Below are 22,109 nucleotides of genomic sequence, written 5' to 3'. Positions count from 1 at the left end.
CCCTGAAGCCCAGACCCCCAATGAAGTCCATCCATCAAGGCCAGACACTACATTAAGTCCATCCATCAAGGCCAGACACTACATTAAGTCCATCCATCAAGGCCAGACACTACATTAAGCATGCACGTTGCTATGACAATATTAGCAAAATGGTGTACGGGTTGAGGAGCTAGAGTGTTGGGTAAACAAATGCTCTCCGGAGGTCAGTCAATGGACAGTTGTGGATGATGAAAGTTATATCCCGGAATGTTGCATCACATGTAATAAGGAATCAGAGATCAAATCTTCTTTTTCTTTGATGTTAATATATGTAGTCATTGGACTTGACTACAGGGAAAAGTAGGCATGGGGTTGGATTAGGTAAATAACGAATGAGAGGGTTCATCCAACTTTATACCCTAGTCTGCAAGTGTGCTATAATATCATTGTGAGGGCAGTTGGAGGTTTCCCACTTATGGACTTACAGGCTTGTCTGTAGGAGGTGCTGTGCCCCCTATGACTGGTAGTTTGGCATTGGTATAGTGAGGGCTGCTCAGTTAAATTCATAGCATTAAACATGAATGAGAAAAACGAGACAATGACGACCTTCTTCATTCTTAAAGGACTTTCGGAAATCCCCCTTTTACAGGTTCCAATTTTTTTCCTGGTTCTTCTCGTTTATCTCATCTCTCTTGGTGGAAACATGACCATTCTTCTACTGGTTTGCCTGGATTATCAGCTCCACACTCCCATGTATTTCTTCTTGTGTAATCTGTCCATTGTCAACATTTCTTCTACTACAGTAACACTACATAGGGTCCTGGTTATTTTTGTCAGTGGGAGTAATGTAGTATCTTTTACTGACTGCATGGCGCAGGTATATTTCTTCTCATGGTTGTGCGGCAATGAGTTGGTATTGCTTGCTATCATGAGCTACGATCGCTATGTTGCCATTTGCAAACCATTACATTACTCAACGGTCATGAATGGTAAAGTCTGCGTTGGCTTGGCCCTATTCTGCTGGTCGTTTAGTCTTCTACAAATTCTGCCTGCGATGGTTATATTGTCAAGATTCTCTTGCTATGCCACCAACGAAATGAACCACTTCTTCTGTGACATGATAGGTCTGGTGAAGATTTCCTGCGATGACACCTCCATTTTGGAACTGTTAGTGTTTACACAGGGAGCATTACTTTCAGCCTTCACCCCTTTTCTCCTCACCTTCATCTCCTACGCCTTCATAATTGTTACCATATTAAGAATTAGGTCTAGTACAGGAAGATCTAAAGCTTTCTACACATGCTCCTCGCACATAGCAGTTGTTACTCTTAACTATGCTAGTCTTGTTTGCCAATACTTGACCCCAGTGGGAACCATTAAGTTTGGTAAATTTTTGTCTTTGCTCAACACAGCTTTGATTCCTATGCTGAATCCTTTCATTTACAGCCTGAAAAATAAAGATGTGAAGTTGGCTCTACGGCGAAAACTCAAGTATTTTATGACCAGGTTTTGAAGAGATTGTCCATTGTCCTAGAGATCGGCCACTGTCCCAGAGATTGGTCACATTGGCCAAGATTGCTCAGTTCTTGATTTACCACCTAAAAAAATTAAGTATTGTTACATAGTATTTGAGGTTGAATAAAGACACATGTCCATCAAGTCCAACCTATTGTGTGTGTGTGTGTGTGTAAAGATCCCCGAGTCATCTCGTTTTTAGGAGTACTTGTACCCCTGTATATTACCGTTTCTCAGGAAATCGTCCAAAAGCCTCTTGAATGATTCCAGACTATTAGCTGAAATCACTGCTTGTGGCAGTGAGTTCCAGACCCTAACCGCGCGAACTGAGAAGAATCCCCTTCGCCCCTTGTGTTTGAATTTTTTTTCTACCAGTTTCAGGTGGTGTCCTCTAGTCTTTGTTACGGAATTAATCGTAAAGAGTTTGTTGCTAATGTTGCTATGACTATGGAACATTTTGTACATGAAAATCATGTCCCCCCTTAATCTCCTTAGTTCCAGCGTGAACATATTTAAATTTAGTAACCGTGTCTCATAGCTCTGGTCCTCCATCCCTTTGATGAGTTTGGTCGCCCTTCGCTGGACTTTCTCCAGTTCAAGGACATCCCCTCTGTGTACCGGTGCCCAAAACTGCACCGCATACTCCAGGTGAGGCCGAACCAGTGATGTGTAAAGTGGCAAAATTATAGACTTATCCCTGCAAAACATTCCCTTCTTGATGCAGGACAGGACTCTACTAGCTTTGCTTACTGCAACCTGGCACTGTAATCTATTATTGAGTTTATGGTCTACAGTGACCCCCAAATCTTTCTCCATTTCAAACAAGAGCTTTTGTAAATGAAACAAGAACATTTTCTCAACCCTCAATATTATTAATAGTATACTTCACAATTTACAAAATGTAACAATTTACAATACGTAACTCCAGAGGTACATAATTAGTGGATGCAGATAACACTGGGGCTGGATTCCCTGAGCTTAGGGTGACGGGAGGACGCTAGTTTGTGTCCTCCCGTTATCCTAAGGAAAACTATGGGGAAAAGCTCTAACCCCATAGTTCTCCTTTAAAGTATATCCAACCCCAAAAAACAAAAATTAATACATAGCAGCTTATCAGTCCCTAGATGTGGTGACTGCATTAGTTTCCTCTTTAAGGCTTTTTTCCCCTTTATTTTCACCCGGTAATCGTGCGAATAACACACCTTCTCGGGTAGCTACGCTCACTCCTCCACAGTATCAAAGGAAGGAACCATGGTTGTAACCTTAGGCTGCTTTCCTGATGTGAACTACAAATGGATGTCTGTGAAGGTTCTCATTACCATATACATATATACAAATACCATATACAAATGGATCTTTCTCTATTCATCAACATTACATTGGGGGAGGGGGATTAGAAGATTACAGAAGGTACTGTGAAAGAAAGATAAGAATGCTTCCTATTTTCAAGCCATGAGCAGCATGCATATCAGACTGTGTGCTTGTGTTTCTCTGTGAGGCTGTGCAAGAAGTTCCAACATTTTATATGTTTTCCTCCTTCTACAACAATCTTACGGAATATCCCTGGAAAAACATGGGTAAGTTCCTGCAATGAATACGCAAATAAACACCCCCAAATCTATGCTAATGAGAAACAAATCAGAGGAAAAATAGTCTCCCTAAGTAGGAAACACAACGGAAAACACCCCAGTCCAGGGTGCAAATTATTGATGATCAATACTGATGGATGTGGACTGTGAGGCTCATTAGGCTTTGTGCATGGAGTCTTTTGACTCGGGGTTCCTCTATCATAGAGCTGTTGTACTTGGCCTCAGTCTTGATTGGTGACATGATATCGCATGTGTGCCAATAGCAACAGGTATTTTCTGTTCTTAGCCTGAAAAAAAGAAAGTATACGCTACCATCCAATCTAAGGACTGGTTCGCTGAAATACAATACATTTTTATTTTATGTTTTTGATGTTAGAATACACATTATTGTATCTATAGCAATAACTCCTGCAGTATACAATTTCGGTCACTAGTTGGCAGTGTGTTTATAAGTTCTGTTATATATCTATTTCACATGGTATATACTCTGTTGTATTGAATAAGGTAGAAAAAAAAGCTGTGGCTGCCTTCCTATTTTCAAGCCATGTGCAGCATATCAGACTGTGTGCTTGTGTTTCTCTGTGAGGCTGTGCAAGAAGTTCCAACAATTTATATGTTTTTGGCTTTGCTGTAATTTTGAACTGAACCATGACAACATTTAGGGGTTTATTTATAAAAAGTTTGGCAGAATGGACAGTTCTGTGGATGTCTAACTTTTAGATGTGCAGCACATTATGGCCACTAGATGGAGCTGAGGAGCATAGGACATTTCCTTGCTCCTCGGCTCCATCTAGTGGCCATAATGAACTGGAAATCTACAATGTAGACATTCACAGAGTTGTTCGCTTTGCAAACTGTTTTTAAATACACCCTTAAGTGTCCACTTTGCTCAGTCTGAATGTCCATGTTGACTGCCCATTAAAGTGTTTTGTAAGCTCAAACTTTTTTTTGTTTGGGATAGACTAGGGAAGGATTAAAATCCCTTCCTGCTTATTTGCTGTCTGTGTACCATTGGTGAAATTACCATTCACTTCCTGTCTCAGAGGTGCAACAAGAAGTGAGAGGAAATCTCTAAGAGGGGAATTCCCCTCTCAGATAGGTGTCCCCAGTACAGGTGTCCTCATTGGAAGATCTTCTTACCTTCTGCTCTGTGGAGGGCTCTAACATTTTGGATTTCCCCTCACTTTGATTCTAGATGACAATAATTACCAGTACATATAGAGAGGTGAATCTTCTCAATGGGGACACCGACAGCAATAAACGCCTGACACAGAGTCTAACAATGTCCCCACTCTATCCAGAAGTAAAATAAAAGATTTTAGTAATGACAATCTACACACAGATACTTCTAGATAATTGCCGACTTTTTATTCTTTGCATATCTTATTTTTCTTTTCCTCCCCCTTCTTCTCACAGCGGCCATTTTTTACTACGGGCAGATTAGTCCATCTCCCTTTACTTCCTGGAACTCTGGCACATGTGACTAGGACATGTGACCACGCACATCATCTCAGGGGAGGAAAATGCCTTTCCCTGAGATCTCCTGAGATTACAGATGAGATTTTCCAGCAATGTTCTGCTGATCTAACCTTCCCAGGATGCAACACTTGGGCAAATAACATCACTAATGCCCAAGAGGACCAGGAAGTGGAAAAACAATAATTTTATGTAAAAGAAAAATGCCCCCCCAGCAAATGTAAAAAATGTATTTTTAAGGATTAACTCCGGAGTTTAGTGTCACTTTAAAGACAAGTAAGTCAAAAGAACTTGTTATAATGTTTCCTACCACTCTCCTCACAGATCTCCCTGCCGTCTGATGTAACACAAAAGATTCACAGAGCATCATGGGTTAGCTAAAAGGGAACACAGAACAGAAGCCTTGCAACAGGAATTTTCTGAGTGAAACCTCAGATGGACCTGTCCTTTAAGGAATGAGTGCCTGTGAGGGGTCATCTAGATAATTTCCTTGACATATTAAGTTCTGTACCCCATAGGTAATTTACCACAGGCTGTAAAGAGATAGAGGAAAATATATGATAATTAGCTGAACCTTCATCTGCTGGCTAAAAAAACACCATATTTTAATATGCACTATTTTAAAAAATTATTATTTTTAGTTTTGACTAGGAATGCACCGATATATCGGCCGCCGAAACATATCGGGCGAAAATGGCACTTTTTGGCGTAATGCTGAAAGTGCAATTTTTCTGCCGATAGATCCGCACATCCCTGCTTTCTTTTCTCCCCGCTGGGCGCTGCTCTGTGTCCCAGGGGGGAGGAGAGAAAGTGACAGCCTGCCGAGCGCTGCGGGAGGAGAGCGCTGTGAGCGGCCGGCGTCCCTCCTCCCTCACCCCTCAGCCTCCTATCACAGTCCAGCAGAGCGGTGTGTGGGCGGAGACAGACAGCGCTGTCACAGGAGGCTGAGCTCTCCTCCCCGCATCGCTTGCTCAGCCTCCTGTGACAGCTGTCAGGAAGGAGATGAGTGCAATCGTATACAAATAAATATAAAAAAAATTAAAGTTTATAAAAAAAATAAAAAATAAATAAAATATAAAAAAAATGTGAAAAAAGGTTTTGGCCTGACAATTTTTTATTTATTTTGGTTTCGTCTTGGTTTTAAAATTTCCATTTCGTTGCACCTCTAGTTTTGACCATTAAAAAAATCCCAAGAAAACCACAATACAATCCTTTTCAAGTTTGATATTTGTAAGCGGCGATTAGCAACTCTTTGATTCCACTTTCGTGGTGGACATCATTTACTCTACACCGTCTGGCGTACAGAACTGCCGCTAAGGGTGTTCAGTATAAACATTGATTGTTTTTTGAGATATTACTCTTTAAATAATTGCTAGCTTTGAAAAGTCTTCAGAGAGTCTGGTCCATTGAGACCTTGTTATCGGGGATTGTCAGGAGGTTATAGAGCCCTTATTTACGGCAAAGAAGCCCGACTAGGGAAAACCGGCATCACACCGCCACAGGGATATACTCCATAAAATATAGCACGCGATATGACAACAATCAATGTTACAATGTATTCATCCTTCGAATCTTAAGTACACTTGGTAGGAAGCTCTCTGGATGGAGTCATTCGCTTTCTTCATGAATTCATTTTGATGATATAATTTTTTTCCTAATTCCTTTTGGTCGCACGTTCTCCGCTAAAGAATATTCCCATTTCAGTTTGGTGTTTTCAAACTTCCCACACAGTGAAACACGTTTTTATCTGAAGTTAAAGGTTTTGGTGTCTTCAATAAATATTGATGATGTCTGGATGCCGGGACATGCGCGGGCAATAAACTCTTGAGAAATATAAAGTTCAAAGTGTTAACAGACTGTATAGGTTTTATGGTTCCCCGTTGTCTTCTCATTTTGGATGCAACAAAATGTATGCACTACCACCTATGACATTGACTTGAAAATTGACAGGCTAGGTCAACAAAGGATCTTTTTGGTGTGAGTAGACGATTTCAATTATTAGACTATACAGTGGATAGAAAAAGTCTACACACCCCTGTAAAAATACCAGGTTTTTGAGATGTAAAAAAAAAAAACAAAGATAAATCACTTCAGAATTTTTTCCACCTATAATGTGACCGAATCTGTGCAATTAAATTAAAAACAAACTGAAATATTTAAAGGGGGAGGGGGATAAAAATAAAAAACTAACAATAACATGGTTGCATAAATATGCACACCCTTTAACTAATACTTTATTGATGCACCTTTTGATTTTATGACCGGATTCAGTCTTTTGGGGGTAGGAGTCTATCACCATGGAACATCTTGCCTTGGGAATCTGTTTCCACTCTTTCTTGCAAAAGCACTCCAAATCTGTCAGATTGCGAGGGCATCTCCTGTGCACCACCCTCTTCAGTTCACCCCACAGATTTTCAATTAGATTCAGGTCTGGGCTCTGGCTGGGCCATTTCAAAACTTTGATCTTCTTCTGGTGAAGCCATCCTTTTGTTGATTTGGAGGTATGCTTTGGGTTGTTGTTGTCCTGAAGGTGAAATTCCTCTTCATTTTCAGCTTTTTAGCAGAGGCTTGAAGGTTTTGGGCCAGAATTCACTGATATTTGGAACTGTTCATAAGTTGTCCCCCCACCTTTACTAAAGCCGCAGTTCCAGCTGAAGAAAAATGTGCAAAAAGTGATTTATCTTTGTCTGATTTTGTTACATTTCAAAAACTTGGTGTTTGAACAGGGGTGTGTAGACTTTTTATATCCGCTGTAATTAAGAATCTTTTAGTATATGATAAACAATTGAAAAATACGTACATTTACAGTATACATATATATATTTACACTATATTGCCAAAAGTATTGGGACACCCCCTCCAAATCATTGGCTTCAGGTGTTCCAATCACCTCCATGGCCCCCGGTGTATAGGATGAGGCACCTCGGCATGCGTGCGTAGAGAGCTTCATGGAATGGGTTTCCATGGCCGAGCAGCTGCATCCAAGCCTTACATCACAGAGTGCAATGCAAAGCGTGGTTTGTTTTTCAGGGGTTGGGCTCCGCCCCTTAGTTCCAGTGAAGGGAACTCTTAAGGCATCAGCATACCAAGACATTTTGGACAATTTCATGCTCCCAACTTTGTGGGAACAGTTTGGGGATGGCTCCTTCCTGTTCCAACGTGACTGCGCACCAGTGGACAAAGCAAGGTCCATAAAGACACGGATGGGGGGGTTTGGGGTGGAGGAACTTGACTGGCCTGCACAGAGTCCTGACCTCAACCTGATAGAACACCTTTGGGATGAATTAGAGCGGAGACTGCGAGCCCGGCCTTCTCCTCCAACATCAGTACCTGACCTCACAAATGGTCCAACATTCCCATAGACACACTCCTAAGCCTTGTGGACGGCTTACCAGAAGAGTTGAAGTGCTGGCCAACTCAATATTGAACCCTACGGGCTAAGACTGGGATGCCATTAAAGTTCATGTGCGTGTAAAGGCCGGCGTCCCAATACTTTTGGCAATATAATGTGTATATATATATATATATATATATGTGTATTATGGTAGGGCACTACCGGCAGCAGGAACCAAAAATTGTACCAAGTAACATCTGCCCACCAAAACATCATTTGACTAATAGAATACTTTAATACAACTTTTGTTTTATAAAAGCACTTAGGACAATATCATATACAGTATATGACTAGGATTATCTTTATGTATGTATTAGGTATTACTATTTTGTATTTCAGACCTCTACTTCCACGCAGAGAGCAAGGATCCTTCTCTGCCGCATGCTGGCAGGGGACTGACTTTTCTACCTAGGTTGTGGCTGCTTTCTAAAGAAAATGAACTGTAGACCTTGCACACATTTTCTTTTGATGTATATGAAATGAATTAAATTTGGTATACTCCCTTCTTCTAGTAATAGGACATTAGGCAGCAAGGACATTTCTCTTTTGTTGGTGCCCTAATGAGCATTGTGAATGTTATGTTATTGAATGTTGCTGAATTAAATAAATTGAAATTACACATATGTTCCTGGACTGCCATATTTGGAACAATAAACTTTTGTTCTTACCTCTCCGGGCCCGACCTTGCTTCGTCAAGATTGATGCTGTCTCCCACAGCGGCACTGAAGTAAAAAAGTGAAGATTTGCTATGGGAACATCTAGAAACGTTAAATGTGTCTGAGAAGCTGACTTTTTTCTTTGCTGAAGAGGAAGCTGTACCTGACGAACTGCCGCGCAAGGATCTCCCTGCTTCTACTACAATCATCGTGTGGAGCTGTGTTTTCTGAACCTTCCCTGCTGCTGCTTGATTATTCCTCTATCAGTTATCAATCATCAGGGGGCAATGACATGAGACAGAAAAGTTCTTCCTCTACCAAGATGGCAGCCTCTGCATAGAGACACAAGGCTCAATTCACAAAGCTAAAAGACCCGGATAAGGAACCTTATTATCAAAAAAGGGCCAGCTAATATTATTTAAAGATCACAGTCACCTGGTTATAAATAAACATCCTTATCCATGTGTTAACCTTTGTGAATTGAGCCTACAGTGCAAAACAAGACATGATTAGTCAGTAATAGGGAAAAGATCAGCTGCAGGGAGACCACAGGCAATCCTGGTGACTAGTCCTTTATCCTCGGCTTTTCTTCCATTGGGCACAGCTTCCAGAGTTCAGGTCCTCATTAAAGCAAAGAGTCTTCCCTGTTTTTTACCTTAGCATATGTAAATACTCTACTGGAAGAATCCTATTGTTTAGTTTACTTTTAATTGACAGAGCAAAGCATGCATGAAAACAAGACATTGGTGGCCTATTTCATCCTTAAAGGTATTTCAGATGTCTCCAAACTCCAAGTTCCAATCTTCCTCCTGGTTCTTTTCATCTACCTCATCACTCTTGGTAGTAACTTGACCATCCTTCTATTGGTTTGCCTGGATTCTAAGCTCCACACCCCCATGTACTTCTTCCTGGCCAACCTGTCCATACTTGACATATCTTCTGTCACAGTCACCCTACACAAGGTCCTCATTACTTTTGAAACAGGCTATAATATAGTATCCTTCACTGACTGCATGGAACAGGTATATATCTTCTCATGGCTCTCTGGCAATGAGTTGATATTGCTTACAGCCATGAGCTATGACCGTTATGCTGCCATCTGCAACCCATTGCAATATTCAACTGTCATGAGACGTAGCGTCTGTGTTGGTTTGGCCATATTTTGCTGGTCATTTAGTTTTCTACAGATTCTTCCTGCAATGATATTGCTGTCACAATTCTCTTGCTACACTTCCAATATCATTAATCACTTTTTCTGTGACATTATGCCCCTATTAAGTCTTTCATGCAGTGACACCTCCACTTTGGAACTGCTGATTTTCACACAGGGGCTCCTGCTTTGCACCTTCATCCCTTTTCTGCTCACCTTCATCTCCTATGTGTTCATCATTGCCACCATCATGAGAATTAAGTCTAGTACGGGAAGATCTAAAGCTTTCTACACATGCTCGTCGCACGTAACAGTTGTGACACTTCACTACGCGATCCTTGTCTGTCAATATTTTACACCGAGTGGCACCCTTAAGTTTGGTAAACTTTTGTCTTTGTTCAACACAGCTGTGGTTCCCATGCTGAATCCCCTCATTTACAGCTTGAAAAACAAGGATGTGAAGTCAGCTCTACAACGACAACTCAAGTACTTTACGGCTCTACGCCTATCAGGAGCATTCTCAATGAGAGGATTCCTAGATTCCTTTAGAGAAAACTTATTTTTCAGTTTATTAAAGTGGAACTTTCAGTAACTTTACAAGTCTGCATCCAATAATTTCCTGACATGCCCAATATACAATAAAGCAGAACTCCAGGTAAAACTTTATTAACCTTTGCAGTGGGGCTCAGAGGCATCCCCCGGCTTGGTGTCATCCGCTGGGACATCATCTCACACACACACACACACATTATGTCATTACCTACACAGCTCTGGGGAAACCCTGCACAGCCCTGGTGAGACCCTGAACATCCTCCTGAGACCCTGCATAGCCCTGGTGAGCCCCTGCACAGCCCTGGTGAGACCCGTACAGCCCTGGTGAGACCCACCACAACCTCGTGAGACCGCACAAAGCCCTGGTCAGACCCTGCACAGCCTCCTGAGACCCCATTACAGCCCTGGTGAGATCCTGCACTGCCCTGGTGAGCCCCTGGGCAACCTTCTGATATGCCGCACATCCCTGGTGGGCAACACAGAATATGTAGCTTCATATTATTCTGCATAGCTGTATAATATATTTTGCTGGGATTTATAATCCTCTATAGCTGATTTAACTTTGCATTGCTGTATAATGGATTGCTGAGATTTGTAGTCTTCTATCGCTGGTGGTATTACTGTATAATGGATTGCTGGGACTTTTAGTCCTCTATAGCCAAAGCCTTCATGCATTGCTGTATAATGTATTGCTGAGATTAGTAGTCCCACTACAGCTTGGAGTCAGTGGCAGAACTGGTAGGGTCGCAGCGGTTGCAGCTTTGACTGGGCCCTGTTGCTCCACCACTGTCCTAAAATCATTAGTCTGCATTGTTTTAGAAAAAAATGTCACATGCACTTTAAAGGAGAACTAGGGGTTAAGGCTTTTCCCCATAGTTCTCCTTAGGGTAACGGGAGGACACAAACTAGCGTCCTCCCGTCACCCTAGGCTCAGTATACTTTGAGCTGTAGCTTGCGGTATACTGAGACGCCGCAGCTGAAGCGGATCCCGACAATTGTGCCGGGATCTGCCCAGCTGCGTGACTGACAGCTGGCTCTGCCTATCTAGAGGCAGAGCCAGATGTACCCGCCCCCTCCCCGGTCTGTTCCGCCAGTCAGCGCTGGAGGATCGGAGCGGGGAGGGGGGAATCCAGCGCCTCCCTGTCGCGGCAGAGAGCCGTGACAGGACCTCCGGTATCAGTGCATCCCTGGAGACTTTTGTTTTTAACTGAATAAACTCTCAAATGTTTCACCGGTTTAAAAACGGCTTGCCCACGATGCAGCTTTTGGTACTGAGTTCATTACACGTTGAAGATGTTTTCTAACCTTGGTACGTGGACACATGAGTCAGTTTACTTTCAAAATATAAACTACCTTTGTGCCATTGCATAAAAAAAGACAAATTCTTTTTTTCAGAAATTCTACAATAGCCAGACAGCATAGTTAGGTCTGATGTCCACAACCAATAAAGGATAATTCACATCAATGGCATGTAGCCACCCTGCCCTGAGCAGGAGTGACTCTAAATCCTTGGTTCTCAACTGGTGGGTAGTGACCCAAAAGTGGGTCGCGACTCTGTGTTCAGTGGGTCGCCAGTGTACCTTCCACTTCTCTAGGTGAGAGTCTCTTAGCCTCCTCCTAGCGCAGCAATGTCAGTTCTCATGCAGAGCAGCCATTCAGAATATGCTGCCTGGCATTGAGTGTGAGCTTGAGGTGGGGCGGGCTGGAGCTAGGGCCACAAGGGAGCTCCATCCATACGTGCATTGCTTACAGCTCCCTCACGTGCCCTCTAGGAGGTGCCTGGACCCGAGTGACGTCAGATCCTGGCTCCCGACACCTCTACGGGGCGCGCATGGGAGTTGTACAAGCAACGCATGTATGGATGGAGCTCCGTCACAGCACAGCAGCCCAGCACTGGAACCCCGGCTGAAGATCCACTCCAGTTCTCATAATGGCACCCCAAACACACCTCACGACCACAGTTCAATCGCCCACCCCGCAACGCACGGTACCACAATGCCGTGCGTTCCATTGCACTGCGACTTGGGTCACCACTTAATGATCTGAGGTTACACAAGTTGAGAACCACTGCTCTAAATGACTCTAAGTGACTCTATACTTGGTTCTTATAGGCTGTAGCCATCCTCAGTGACGTCACAAGGAGGGTGCGGGGGGTGCGGCCCGCACCCGGGTGACACCATTGGAGGGGTGACACCAAAATTACTCACAGTCTCCGCCGGGTGACTGTCCCCTCCTCTCTCTGTCGGCTTCCATCACCAAGATGGCCACCGGCAGGTATCAGAATACTATGCTGTGCTCTAATTCTTTTTCTAGAATTTATTGACCAAATATACTCTATTAACTGTTCAAAAGTGACTGGTGCCCATCTGTCCACATCATAACTATAAGTCAAGGATTCCACACTGAGGTGAAGTGTCAGCCCACCTGACCTCTGGGGGTCCCTGACCCACCTCCAGGCAGTAAGGGGGTGCTACATGCATTATCACACGTTTTGCTGTATTTGTTATGGTAAACCAACTGTGTGTACATGTGAAAGTCCATTGATATCAGTGGGCTATGTTCACACCAGCACCTTCCTGCGGGATGCATTGGGGAAAACTCTGCCTATTTCTTTTTTTAGCTTTCATTTTCAGTTTAACTGTATGTAAGCCCTACATTTATTTTTCAGTATGCCTGCAAATATGCTTCACTAAGCAAATATTTTTTTGTGAATTTGTTGCCAAGTTAATTGCCCAGATAGGCTGCCAGTAACAGCACTTCCTGTCAATGGCTGACAACCCTAAGCCACTGCCTCGCAATTAGCAGCAGCGCTGTCAGCCTGCAGAGCTTCTACAGTTGGCAGTTGGGCTGCCTATCTGATAGACCTCACAGACAGTCCAACAGCCAACTGAATGAGCACATACGGCAGGCTGACAACACTGCTGAGAATTGCATTGCATCAGCTTAGAGTTGTCTGCCTTCAACACGAAGTGCTTCTCCTGGCAGGATATCCAGGTATGAAACTTTGCAACAGATTCACTAAAAATAATTTGCATACGAAAACTGTACACAGTGAGGCAGAATGCTAGCTAATAAAATAGATATAGGGTTTACTGTATATGCACCATGCATGAAATCCCTAACACTGCTTCCTAAATTAATCTAAGGGCTTGTTTCCACCAGCTCGCGTGTCTACCGCAATGTCCCATGCCCGGAATGCAAGAGACCGCATACATAAAGTCTCCTTTGCGTGGTAATAAACTGCCCTACGTTCCAGTGCAGTGCGATCACAAAAAATAGTGCATGCATGATTTTTTGCGATAGCACCGCACTGCAACGCAGAGCATTTTATTACCACACGGTCCTCTTCGGCCGATCACAATGCGGTTGGAGGGTGTGTCTGCAGTGCCATTGACTTAAATGGCACTGCCACGCTCCCTCCCGTCCCAGAACGCAAGGAGACTTTATGTATGCGATCCCTTGCGTTCTGGGCACAGGGCATTGCGGTAGACGCGCGGGCTGGTGGAAACAAGTCCTAAAGCATGCTCATGTTAATGTACATTAAAACGTATGCATCTGGTCTGTACTGACATTCTTTATGAGTTGTCATGTGTTACCTGAAAAAGCAGTCTTGGGAATGTCTCTCGATGGGAAAGGAAGTTATCTCAATGAGTCCTGACAATTCCCCGTGCAATTAATATACAGTGTTCAGAGGGCAGTCAGTCAATGAATCCTTTGAGATTTACATCGGTGCTGCAACTGGTAAGAAAGGGATTCATTATGTTAATTAGTTCCCACGTGTCCAATGTGTAAATTCTAAATTTTGTTTCATAAAACAATTAGTTGAAGTATGCAAACATTCCCTCGATTTTATACAATAAGTATAAAATATTAGACCATTGGAAAATAAAATGAGCCAAATTGTTGTCCATTATTAAAAGTGCACAATAAACCTACCACAGTCAAGGCAGTAATGCTTGATTCCACACTCTTAGCTGAAATCACGTCCTGCGGCAGCGAGTTCCAGACCCTAACCGCTCTAACTGTGAAGAATCCCTTGCGCCCTGTATGTTGACATTTTTTTCTACCAATCTTTGGTGGTGCCCTCTGGTCTTTGTTACGGAGCTAACCGTAAACAGTTTGTTAATAATGTTGCTGTCACCATTGAACAGTTTATACAAGAAAATCATGTCCCCCCTTAATCTCCTAACCTCCAAAGAGAACATATTTAAATTTTAACAACCTTGTTTCATAGTTCAGGTCCTCGAACCCCTTAATGACTTTTTCAAACTCAAGGACATCTTTTCTGAGTATCGGTGACCAAAACTGGACCGCGTACTCCAGATGAGGCCGAACCAATGATCTATAAAGTGGCAAAATTATAGACTTGTCCCTGCAATACATTCCCTTTTTAATGCAAGACAGAACTCTGCTAGCTTTGTTTACAGCAGTCTGGCACTGCGAGCTGTTATTCAATTTGCGGTCTATAATGACCCCCAAATCCTTCTCCGTTTCCGACTTCCCTAGTGGCACACCTATAAGTGTATAGTCCATTTGCCTATTTTTAACTCCAAAGTGCATTACCTTGCATTTATCGACATTGAACTTCATCTGCCATACTGTTGCCCACTCCCCGAGTTTATCCAGGTCCTTCTGTAATGTTACAATGTCTGAATCAGTGTCTATTACCCTCCCAATTTTCGTATCATCAGCAAACGCTGAGACACGACTACTCACTCACCCCCCCGATATCATTAATAAACAGGTTAAAAAGCATGGGGCACAGCACAGAACCCTGGGGCACACCACTCATCACTTCAGCCCAGTCTGAAAAGGTGCCATTTATTGATACTCTTTGTACACGTTCCTTTAGCCAGTTTTCTATCCACGTGCACACTAATTCATCTATGCACATAGCCCTCAGCTTGTATAACAAGCATTTATGAGGCACCATATCAAATGCTTTGGTAAGGTCCAGATATACTATGTCCACCGGCCTCCACCCATCCAGATCTCTACTTACCTCTTCATAAAAAGTTAGCAGGTTGGTCTGGCACGAACGATCCTTCCTAAATCCATGCTGGTTATCACTTATTATGCCATGATCCCTCATGAATTCCCCTAAGTAGTCCTTAATAATTCCCTCTAATAGTTTACATACTATGCATGTCAGACTAACTGGTCTATAGTTCCCCGGTTGGCATTTTGACCCTATTTTGAATATAGGTACCACATTAGCCTTTCGCCAGTCGCTTGGCACTCTACCAGCCATTATGGATTCCTTAAAAATGAGGAACAATGGTCTCGTTATCTCCTTGTTCAGTTCCTTGAGTACCTTGGGATGTAGATTATCAGGTCCTAATGCTTTATTTGCATTGAGTAGTTTAAGCCTTTGTTGTACCCCAGTTTCCGGCAACCACTCAGGTGTATTTCTTGTTAAATTTTGTGTTTTACCATGTACATTAAACCCGTCTGTTTCCTCGGTGAATACCGACGAGAAGAAAGTATTTAGCGCCTCGGCCCTCTCCCTGTCGTTTGTGAGTAACGTCCCATTTTTGTCCTTTATTGGGCCTATCTGTTCCTTTCTCCCCCTTTTTACTATTTATGTATTGAAAAAAAAATTTGGGGTTCTTTTTACTAACTTCGGCAATGTATTTCTCACATTCAATTTTAGCCGCCCGGACTGCCAGTTTACATCTTTTATTACATTCTTTGTAGTTTTGGAATGCCAATACTGTCCCCTCCGTTTTATACTTAATAAATGCCACTTTCTTTTCTTTAATGTGTTGTTTTACTGTTTTATTTAGCCATATTGGCTTCTTTTTTGATCTTTTATTTTTGTTACCCAACGGTATACACCTGGTAATCGCATTTTTTAATTCGTTCTTGAAACAGTCCCACTTCTGGTCAAAGTTTAGTTTATGAAATAAGTTATCCCATTCGATTTCAGCCACTATATTGCGTAGTTTATCAACGTTGGCCTTCCTGAAGTTTAAGCTTCTCGTCCGACCATCTCCCTTCCCTTTCTTGCACCCAATATTAAAAGCAGCCACCTTGTGATCACTATTACCCAGTGTCTCCCTGATTATAATATCCTCAATTAACTCCGTATTATTGCTGATGATCAGATCAAGGATTGCATTTTTCCTAGTTGGGACCTCTACCATCTGATCCATGAAATTGTCTCGCAACATATTAAGAAAACGGGCCGCCTTTGCCGATTGGAAAGTTCCATTAGCCCAGTTGATGCTAGGGTATTTGAAGTCTCCCATTACCACAACATTGCCCTGTTTCCCCGCTATTTCTATTTGGGATTGTAGATGGGCCTCCTCCTCTTCCCCTATATTTGAAGGTTTATAACAGATACCCACAATAAGTTTACGGCTAAGGTCCGTTCTATCTAGTTCTAGCCATAAAGATTCCACATTGTCTCCTCCACTTGACGAGATGTCGTCCAGTTGCCTTGATTTTTTTTTTTTTACAGATATACATTGACCTGGATGAATGAGAACCATCACATACTCCAGGAAGTGTTGATTTTGCAGTAGGATTGTCATAAAGATAGCTCTGCTGATTCAGAATGGTTTCTGTATTTTCTGACCTGCTTACTACCGTGTTTCCCCGAAAATAAGATACTGTCTTATATTTTTTTTGGCTCAAAAAAACACACTAGGTCTTATTTTCGGGGTAGGTCTTATTTTTATTTGTTTTTTTTTAATGTACAACAATCAACACTTATTCTTGTACAAAAATATGGTGATCAGGGCAATCAGGGATGCCGTACCTTTCCAAGAGAATTTGCTAACCAATCGCTGGCCAGTATGAGCGAAGCGCGCTTTCACTATCGATTCCTCACAGGCGGAGTGTATTTGGTATCACTCCGCCTGTGACAGGAGCCGGCGCTATAGAGGATGCATCGGCTTATGCGGCTCTGCTCCCTCCGCCGCTGCCTCACTTCCTCTAGCGCTGGCTTTGTTGGCACCGCTGATTCTCTCCCGCGGCTCTTTAAGTTCCCCCTTATGCCACCACCGGCCCTGAGAATGGTCACAACTAGGTCTTTTTTTCGGGGTAGATCTTATATTTTAGCAATTCCCAAAAACAGTACTGTCTTATTTTCGGGGTAGGTCTTATTTTCGGGGAAACAGGGTAGTTGCAGGTTGGGGACCCAGCAAGCATTGAAGACAGCGGTACAAAGGAAACAGCCAGTCAGTCAGGAGGAAGAGTTGTATGGTGGAGGATTTACCTGTGGTAGGTGGGATCAAGACAAGAAGACACTCACCAAGCCTAGCTCTACGCCTCTGTGACAGGTGAATGTCTTCCTCTCGTGTTTTGGAGGTGGATAAGAAAAAGCCAAAAAAATGATCTGCTCTGCCACTGATCTGTTCTATTATTATTATTTCCCAGTGCATCAAGAATCACAGACCGGAGGGCACATGGTGTATTCTTTAAATGTACGCTTCTTCTTTTCTCACTGTAGATTAAATTGTATGTCGGTGGCTTGGGCATGAATACTTACCAGGCCATGAGGAGTCAGAGGATTCCTTGTTAACTGCGTAATTTCTGTGGGGAAAAGAGATCAATTGTCTAATTTATAGCACCAGCCCAATTAAAATAAAATAACATTTAATAATAATGATAATAAAAATATTTTTTTTAGGGGGGGGGGGGGGGGGGGGGGTTCTCTTCCCAAAATTACAATTACCAGGGCAGGAGCTCCCACTAAAAATAGTATTATACATATAGAAAGAAAACAAATGGATCTGAGCACCAGAATGAGACTTACCCACTTAAAATATTTAAAAATATATAAATTTGATTAAATCCAAAATCAAATACCACACATGAAATATCAATGTATGCACACCCAAACCGATACAATGGATGGGACTTGTTCTTCCAGCGCATCCCACAGAAGATGGATTGGATTGAGATGTGAAGAATTTGTCATCACCACAAACTCGTCGTTGTGTTCCTCAAACTATTCTTCAACCATTTTTGAATTGTGGCAGGGCGCATTATCCTGCTGGAAAAGGCCATCAGGGAATACCGTTTCCATGAAGGGCTGTACTTGGTCAGCAACAATGTTTCGGTCGGTAGTACAAAGTAACATCCACATGAATGGATGCTGGGAATGTTCTGCTGGGAAACCTGAGGTTTCCCAGCAGAACATTGCCCAAAGAATCACACTGCCTCTGCCATCTTGTCTTCTTCCCATAGTACATCCTGGTGCCATCTCTACCCCAGGTAAGCGACACAAACGCACCCGGCCATCCACATGATTCATCAGACCAGGCCACCTTCTTGCATTGCTCCGTGGTCCAGTTCTGATGTTTACTAGCACATTGTGTGGACACGGGTCAGCATGGACCCCCTGACCGGTCTGCGGCTACACAGCCCCATACACAACAACCTGCGATGCTCTGTGTGTTCAGACACCTTTCTATCAGAACCAATATTCAAATGTTCAGCAATTTGAGCTCTTCTATTGGATCGGACAACACGGGCCACCCTTGCCTCCCATGTATATCAATGAGCTTTGGCGGTTCATGACCCTGTCGCTTGTTTTCCTTCCTTGGACCACTTTTGGTCGGACCTGAGCCCTGCAGACTGGGAACATCCCACAAGAGGTCCCCCTATGGGGGCATGTCAATGTCATTCATGTCAATAGCATCACAGGCATGCTCCCCGCCCGCACCGGAACACTAGGTACAGTAACATCGGTGCAGTGCGCGTTTACTTGCAGGCGATCGCACTGCAGGTTTGCAGAAGACGTGTATCCAAACCTCTGTCATTGTCCTTAGTGGTGAGACAAGTTGTTTTACATGCTTGTTTGTGAGTGTGCCATGATGCCTTTCTACGGTTATGAACGCCAGACTTCGCTGTCAGCGGCTCTGTTCAGCATCCCGTCCAGCTCACTGACGTTTCCAGGAGTTAGGTGGGATGCAAGTCAGAGAGTCCCTCTCAGCTCCTGGCAAAGTCAGTGAGCTGGGCGCCATTACACAGGTTGCTATGAGCAACCTATAATGCTATGGTCGTCCCCTCCCACTGCCAGGTCGCTCCCCAATGAGATGCCGCCTGTTGCAATTGTCTTTATTATAGGAATTCATCACTGCGGCTGCCTCATTATAGGGACAGTCGTCATCATAATCTTATTGCTGATTTGAGATATATAACGTTTTATAATGTAGAAAAGTGTATTTATATTTACATATATATAAAGTTTATTGTTTACATTTAATAATTGTAGATATAAAAATGAAAATGATTGCATTCCCCCCACAGTGAGGCATTCCTGCCATATCTCCGTCTTCAGGAGCCGCATTCACAGTCGCTCCTCCGTCTGCACAGCGCCTCCCCTCACCATTCACCACAGGAGACACAGGCGCCTTTCCTCCCAGGCGCCTCCTGAATCCTGATTAGCCGCTGCCGATCACCTGATCCGGTCGTCCCGTCAGCCGCTTGCAGAAGGGAGTCGCGCGTGCACGCTCGGCCATCTGCTCTCGCTGTGGGGAGCGCGCTTTTTCCCAGAAGCCTTTCGCGCCAGCGCTTGTGCCCCTTAGCCAATCAACATCGGGTGCGTCCGGCCACGCCCCCCCCTGCGTGGATCGCTGCTGAGTGGCATCTTAGAATTCGGGTTTCTCCCACTGACTGACACGACCAAATATGATTTGACAGGCCAGGAAACTCTTGCTTGGTCCCGCCCCTGAAGATGTGGAAAGTTGATTGATAGGCCAGGAGGCCTTTTGACAGTCGCACCCCCGATGACATATCACTATGACAGGCCAGGAGACTTTTGGGTCAGTCCCACCCCTGAGGACATAATAGCATGATTGATAGGCCAGGTGGTTCTTGTTCAGCCCCGCCCCTCATGACATAGCCCCATGATTGATAGGCTAGAAGACTCCTGCTCAGTCCCGCCCCCCGAAGACATAACACCATGATTGACAGGCCTGTAGACTTTTTGACAGTCCTGCCCCTGATGACATAACGCTATGATAGGCCAGGAGACATTTGGGTCAGTTCCACCCCTGAGGACATAATACCATGATAGGCCAGAAACCTTTTGGTCAGTCCCGCCCCCAAAGAAATAACACTGACAGGCCAGGAGACGTTTAGGTCAGTCCCACCCCTGAGGACATAACACCATGATTAAAAGGCTAGGAGGGTTCTTGGTCAGTCCTGCCGCTGATGACATAACACTATGATTGAAAGGCCAGGCAACTCTTTAGTCAGTCCCACCCCCAAGGACATGACAATGATTGACAGGCCCTGAGACTCTTTAGTCCTGCCCCTGATGACATAACAGACAGCCCCATGATAAGCCAGAAGACTCCACCATGACATAATACTATGACAGACCAGGAGACTCCTGGTCAGTCCCTCCCCCAAGGATATCATGAGATGATTGACAGGCCAGGAGACTCCAGGTCAGTCCTGCCCTTGAAGACCTAACGCCATGATTGACAGACCAGGAGACTCCTGGTCAGTCCCACCCTGAGGACATAAACGCCATGATTGACAGGCCAGGAGACTCCAGGTCAGTCCTGCCCTTGAAGACCTAACGCCATGATTGACAGGCCAGGAGACTCTGGGTTCAGTCCCACCACCAGGGACATAACACGTTGATTGACAGGTCTGCCACATCCATTCACGTCTGCTGGAATCCCACCCGCATTCACGCCCATTGAAGGAACTAGTATCCATGATGGGGATTGTAGTTTCATACAGCAGTCTTGAACAGTAAAAGGAAGTGATGGCGGCTCCTCCTGGATCCCTCGTCGCCCTTCATGGTCACTGTTACCTCTGGCCGGTGGTGACGTAATGGGCATTAAAAAGGTGATTTTACCAAAAACCATGTAAGTGTCCGGGGAATAATCTGATTGTCACCGCGGCAAAGGACGGGAAGTCATGTGACCTTCTACTACAATCCCCAATTCCAGCTTTCACGCCTCTCATTGTTGGCCAGCCGCGGTGTTTGCATTCCACGTATGGTGGCCTGGAAGGCTTTTGCGGGCTGTCATATGTACATGTATCGCCTGACCAGCCTCAGGCACAGCGCGATCATACACCAGCATCTCTGGGTCAGCCAAATACAGGGGGAGGGGATGAGCAGCTCAGGGGGACGCTGCCCCTTTGTGGGGCCATTAATAACCGAGACAGTGTATGGATGACATCCAGAAGGATCAACCTGCCCATATAAACCACACATTGTAGCCTGATCTAGTCCAAAATAATCTCATCTTTGTCACTCTGCTCTCTCCTCACATCAGCATGTCCCTTAAAGGGCACTGCAGGGCAGCTAACTGGCTCCTTGTGCTGCTTCTCCACCTTCAGCCTGAGCACCGCTGTACCGGGGTTTTCTCCCTGCAGCATTCTGTCTGTGTTTCCATTTGCTGTAGCTCCACCCACACAGCTGCTCCTTCCATTCACAGGCATCCGTGAATGGGAAAGGCTACAAGTCCCATCTGCCACCGCAGCTGGTGGACTCTCTGATCCCATTGGAGCATCAGTGTAGTGACCTCCCCGCACTTGTAGTCCATTGACTACTTCCTCCGTTCCTATACAGGTAGGGGGTGGGCACAATGCAGGGGCCTGACCATTGCCTCCACGATGCACTGATCACAGTTGTAATGCTTTTCTGGCTCCAGTTCATTTTATTGGTGTGGGCGCATTTAATTATTTATTCTTCAAAAGGTGGACTGTGTCTTTAATATTCTGCCCAGGTTGGCCCGGTCTTTGCTCTGTTGCAGTTCTGTGGCAGCTGAGAATTGTTCATCACTCCGGGGGTGTCAGGTGCCATTGCCCCGCCCCCACCCCTG

The 22,109-nt window shown here is 44.2% G+C and overlaps 2 protein-coding genes across 2 annotated transcripts; both read left to right on the top strand.

Annotated features, from left to right (window-relative positions):
- Positions 1 to 577: 577 nt before the first annotated feature.
- Positions 578 to 1,492, top strand: LOC108793210 (olfactory receptor 2AP1-like). The gene has a single exon (XM_018564164.1). The coding sequence runs from the start codon at positions 578 to 580 to the stop codon at positions 1,490 to 1,492; it is 915 nt and encodes a 304-aa protein (XP_018419666.1).
- Positions 1,493 to 9,334: 7,842 nt separating this feature from the next.
- On the top strand, positions 9,335 to 10,351 carry LOC108793209 (olfactory receptor 2AP1-like). Its single transcript, XM_018564163.1, has one exon. The coding sequence runs from the start codon at positions 9,335 to 9,337 to the stop codon at positions 10,349 to 10,351; it is 1,017 nt and encodes a 338-aa protein (XP_018419665.1).
- The last annotated feature ends 11,758 nt before the right edge of the window (positions 10,352 to 22,109 follow it).

The sequence above is a fragment of the Nanorana parkeri genome, unplaced genomic scaffold (assembly GCF_000935625.1).
Source record: "Nanorana parkeri isolate BGI_ZX_2015 unplaced genomic scaffold, ASM93562v1 scaffold731, whole genome shotgun sequence".
NCBI classification, from domain to species: domain Eukaryota; kingdom Metazoa; phylum Chordata; class Amphibia; order Anura; family Dicroglossidae; genus Nanorana; species Nanorana parkeri.
This window is presented reverse-complemented; position numbering and strand designations above follow the sequence as displayed.

What these genes read in the sequence shown, in the direction of transcription:
- LOC108793209 (XM_018564163.1), top strand. Translation starts at nt 9,335, where the DNA reads ATGCATGAAAACAAGACATTGGTGGCCTATTTCATCCTTAAAGGTATT.
- LOC108793210 (XM_018564164.1), top strand. Translation starts at nt 578, where the DNA reads ATGACGACCTTCTTCATTCTTAAAGGACTTTCGGAAATCCCCCTTTTA.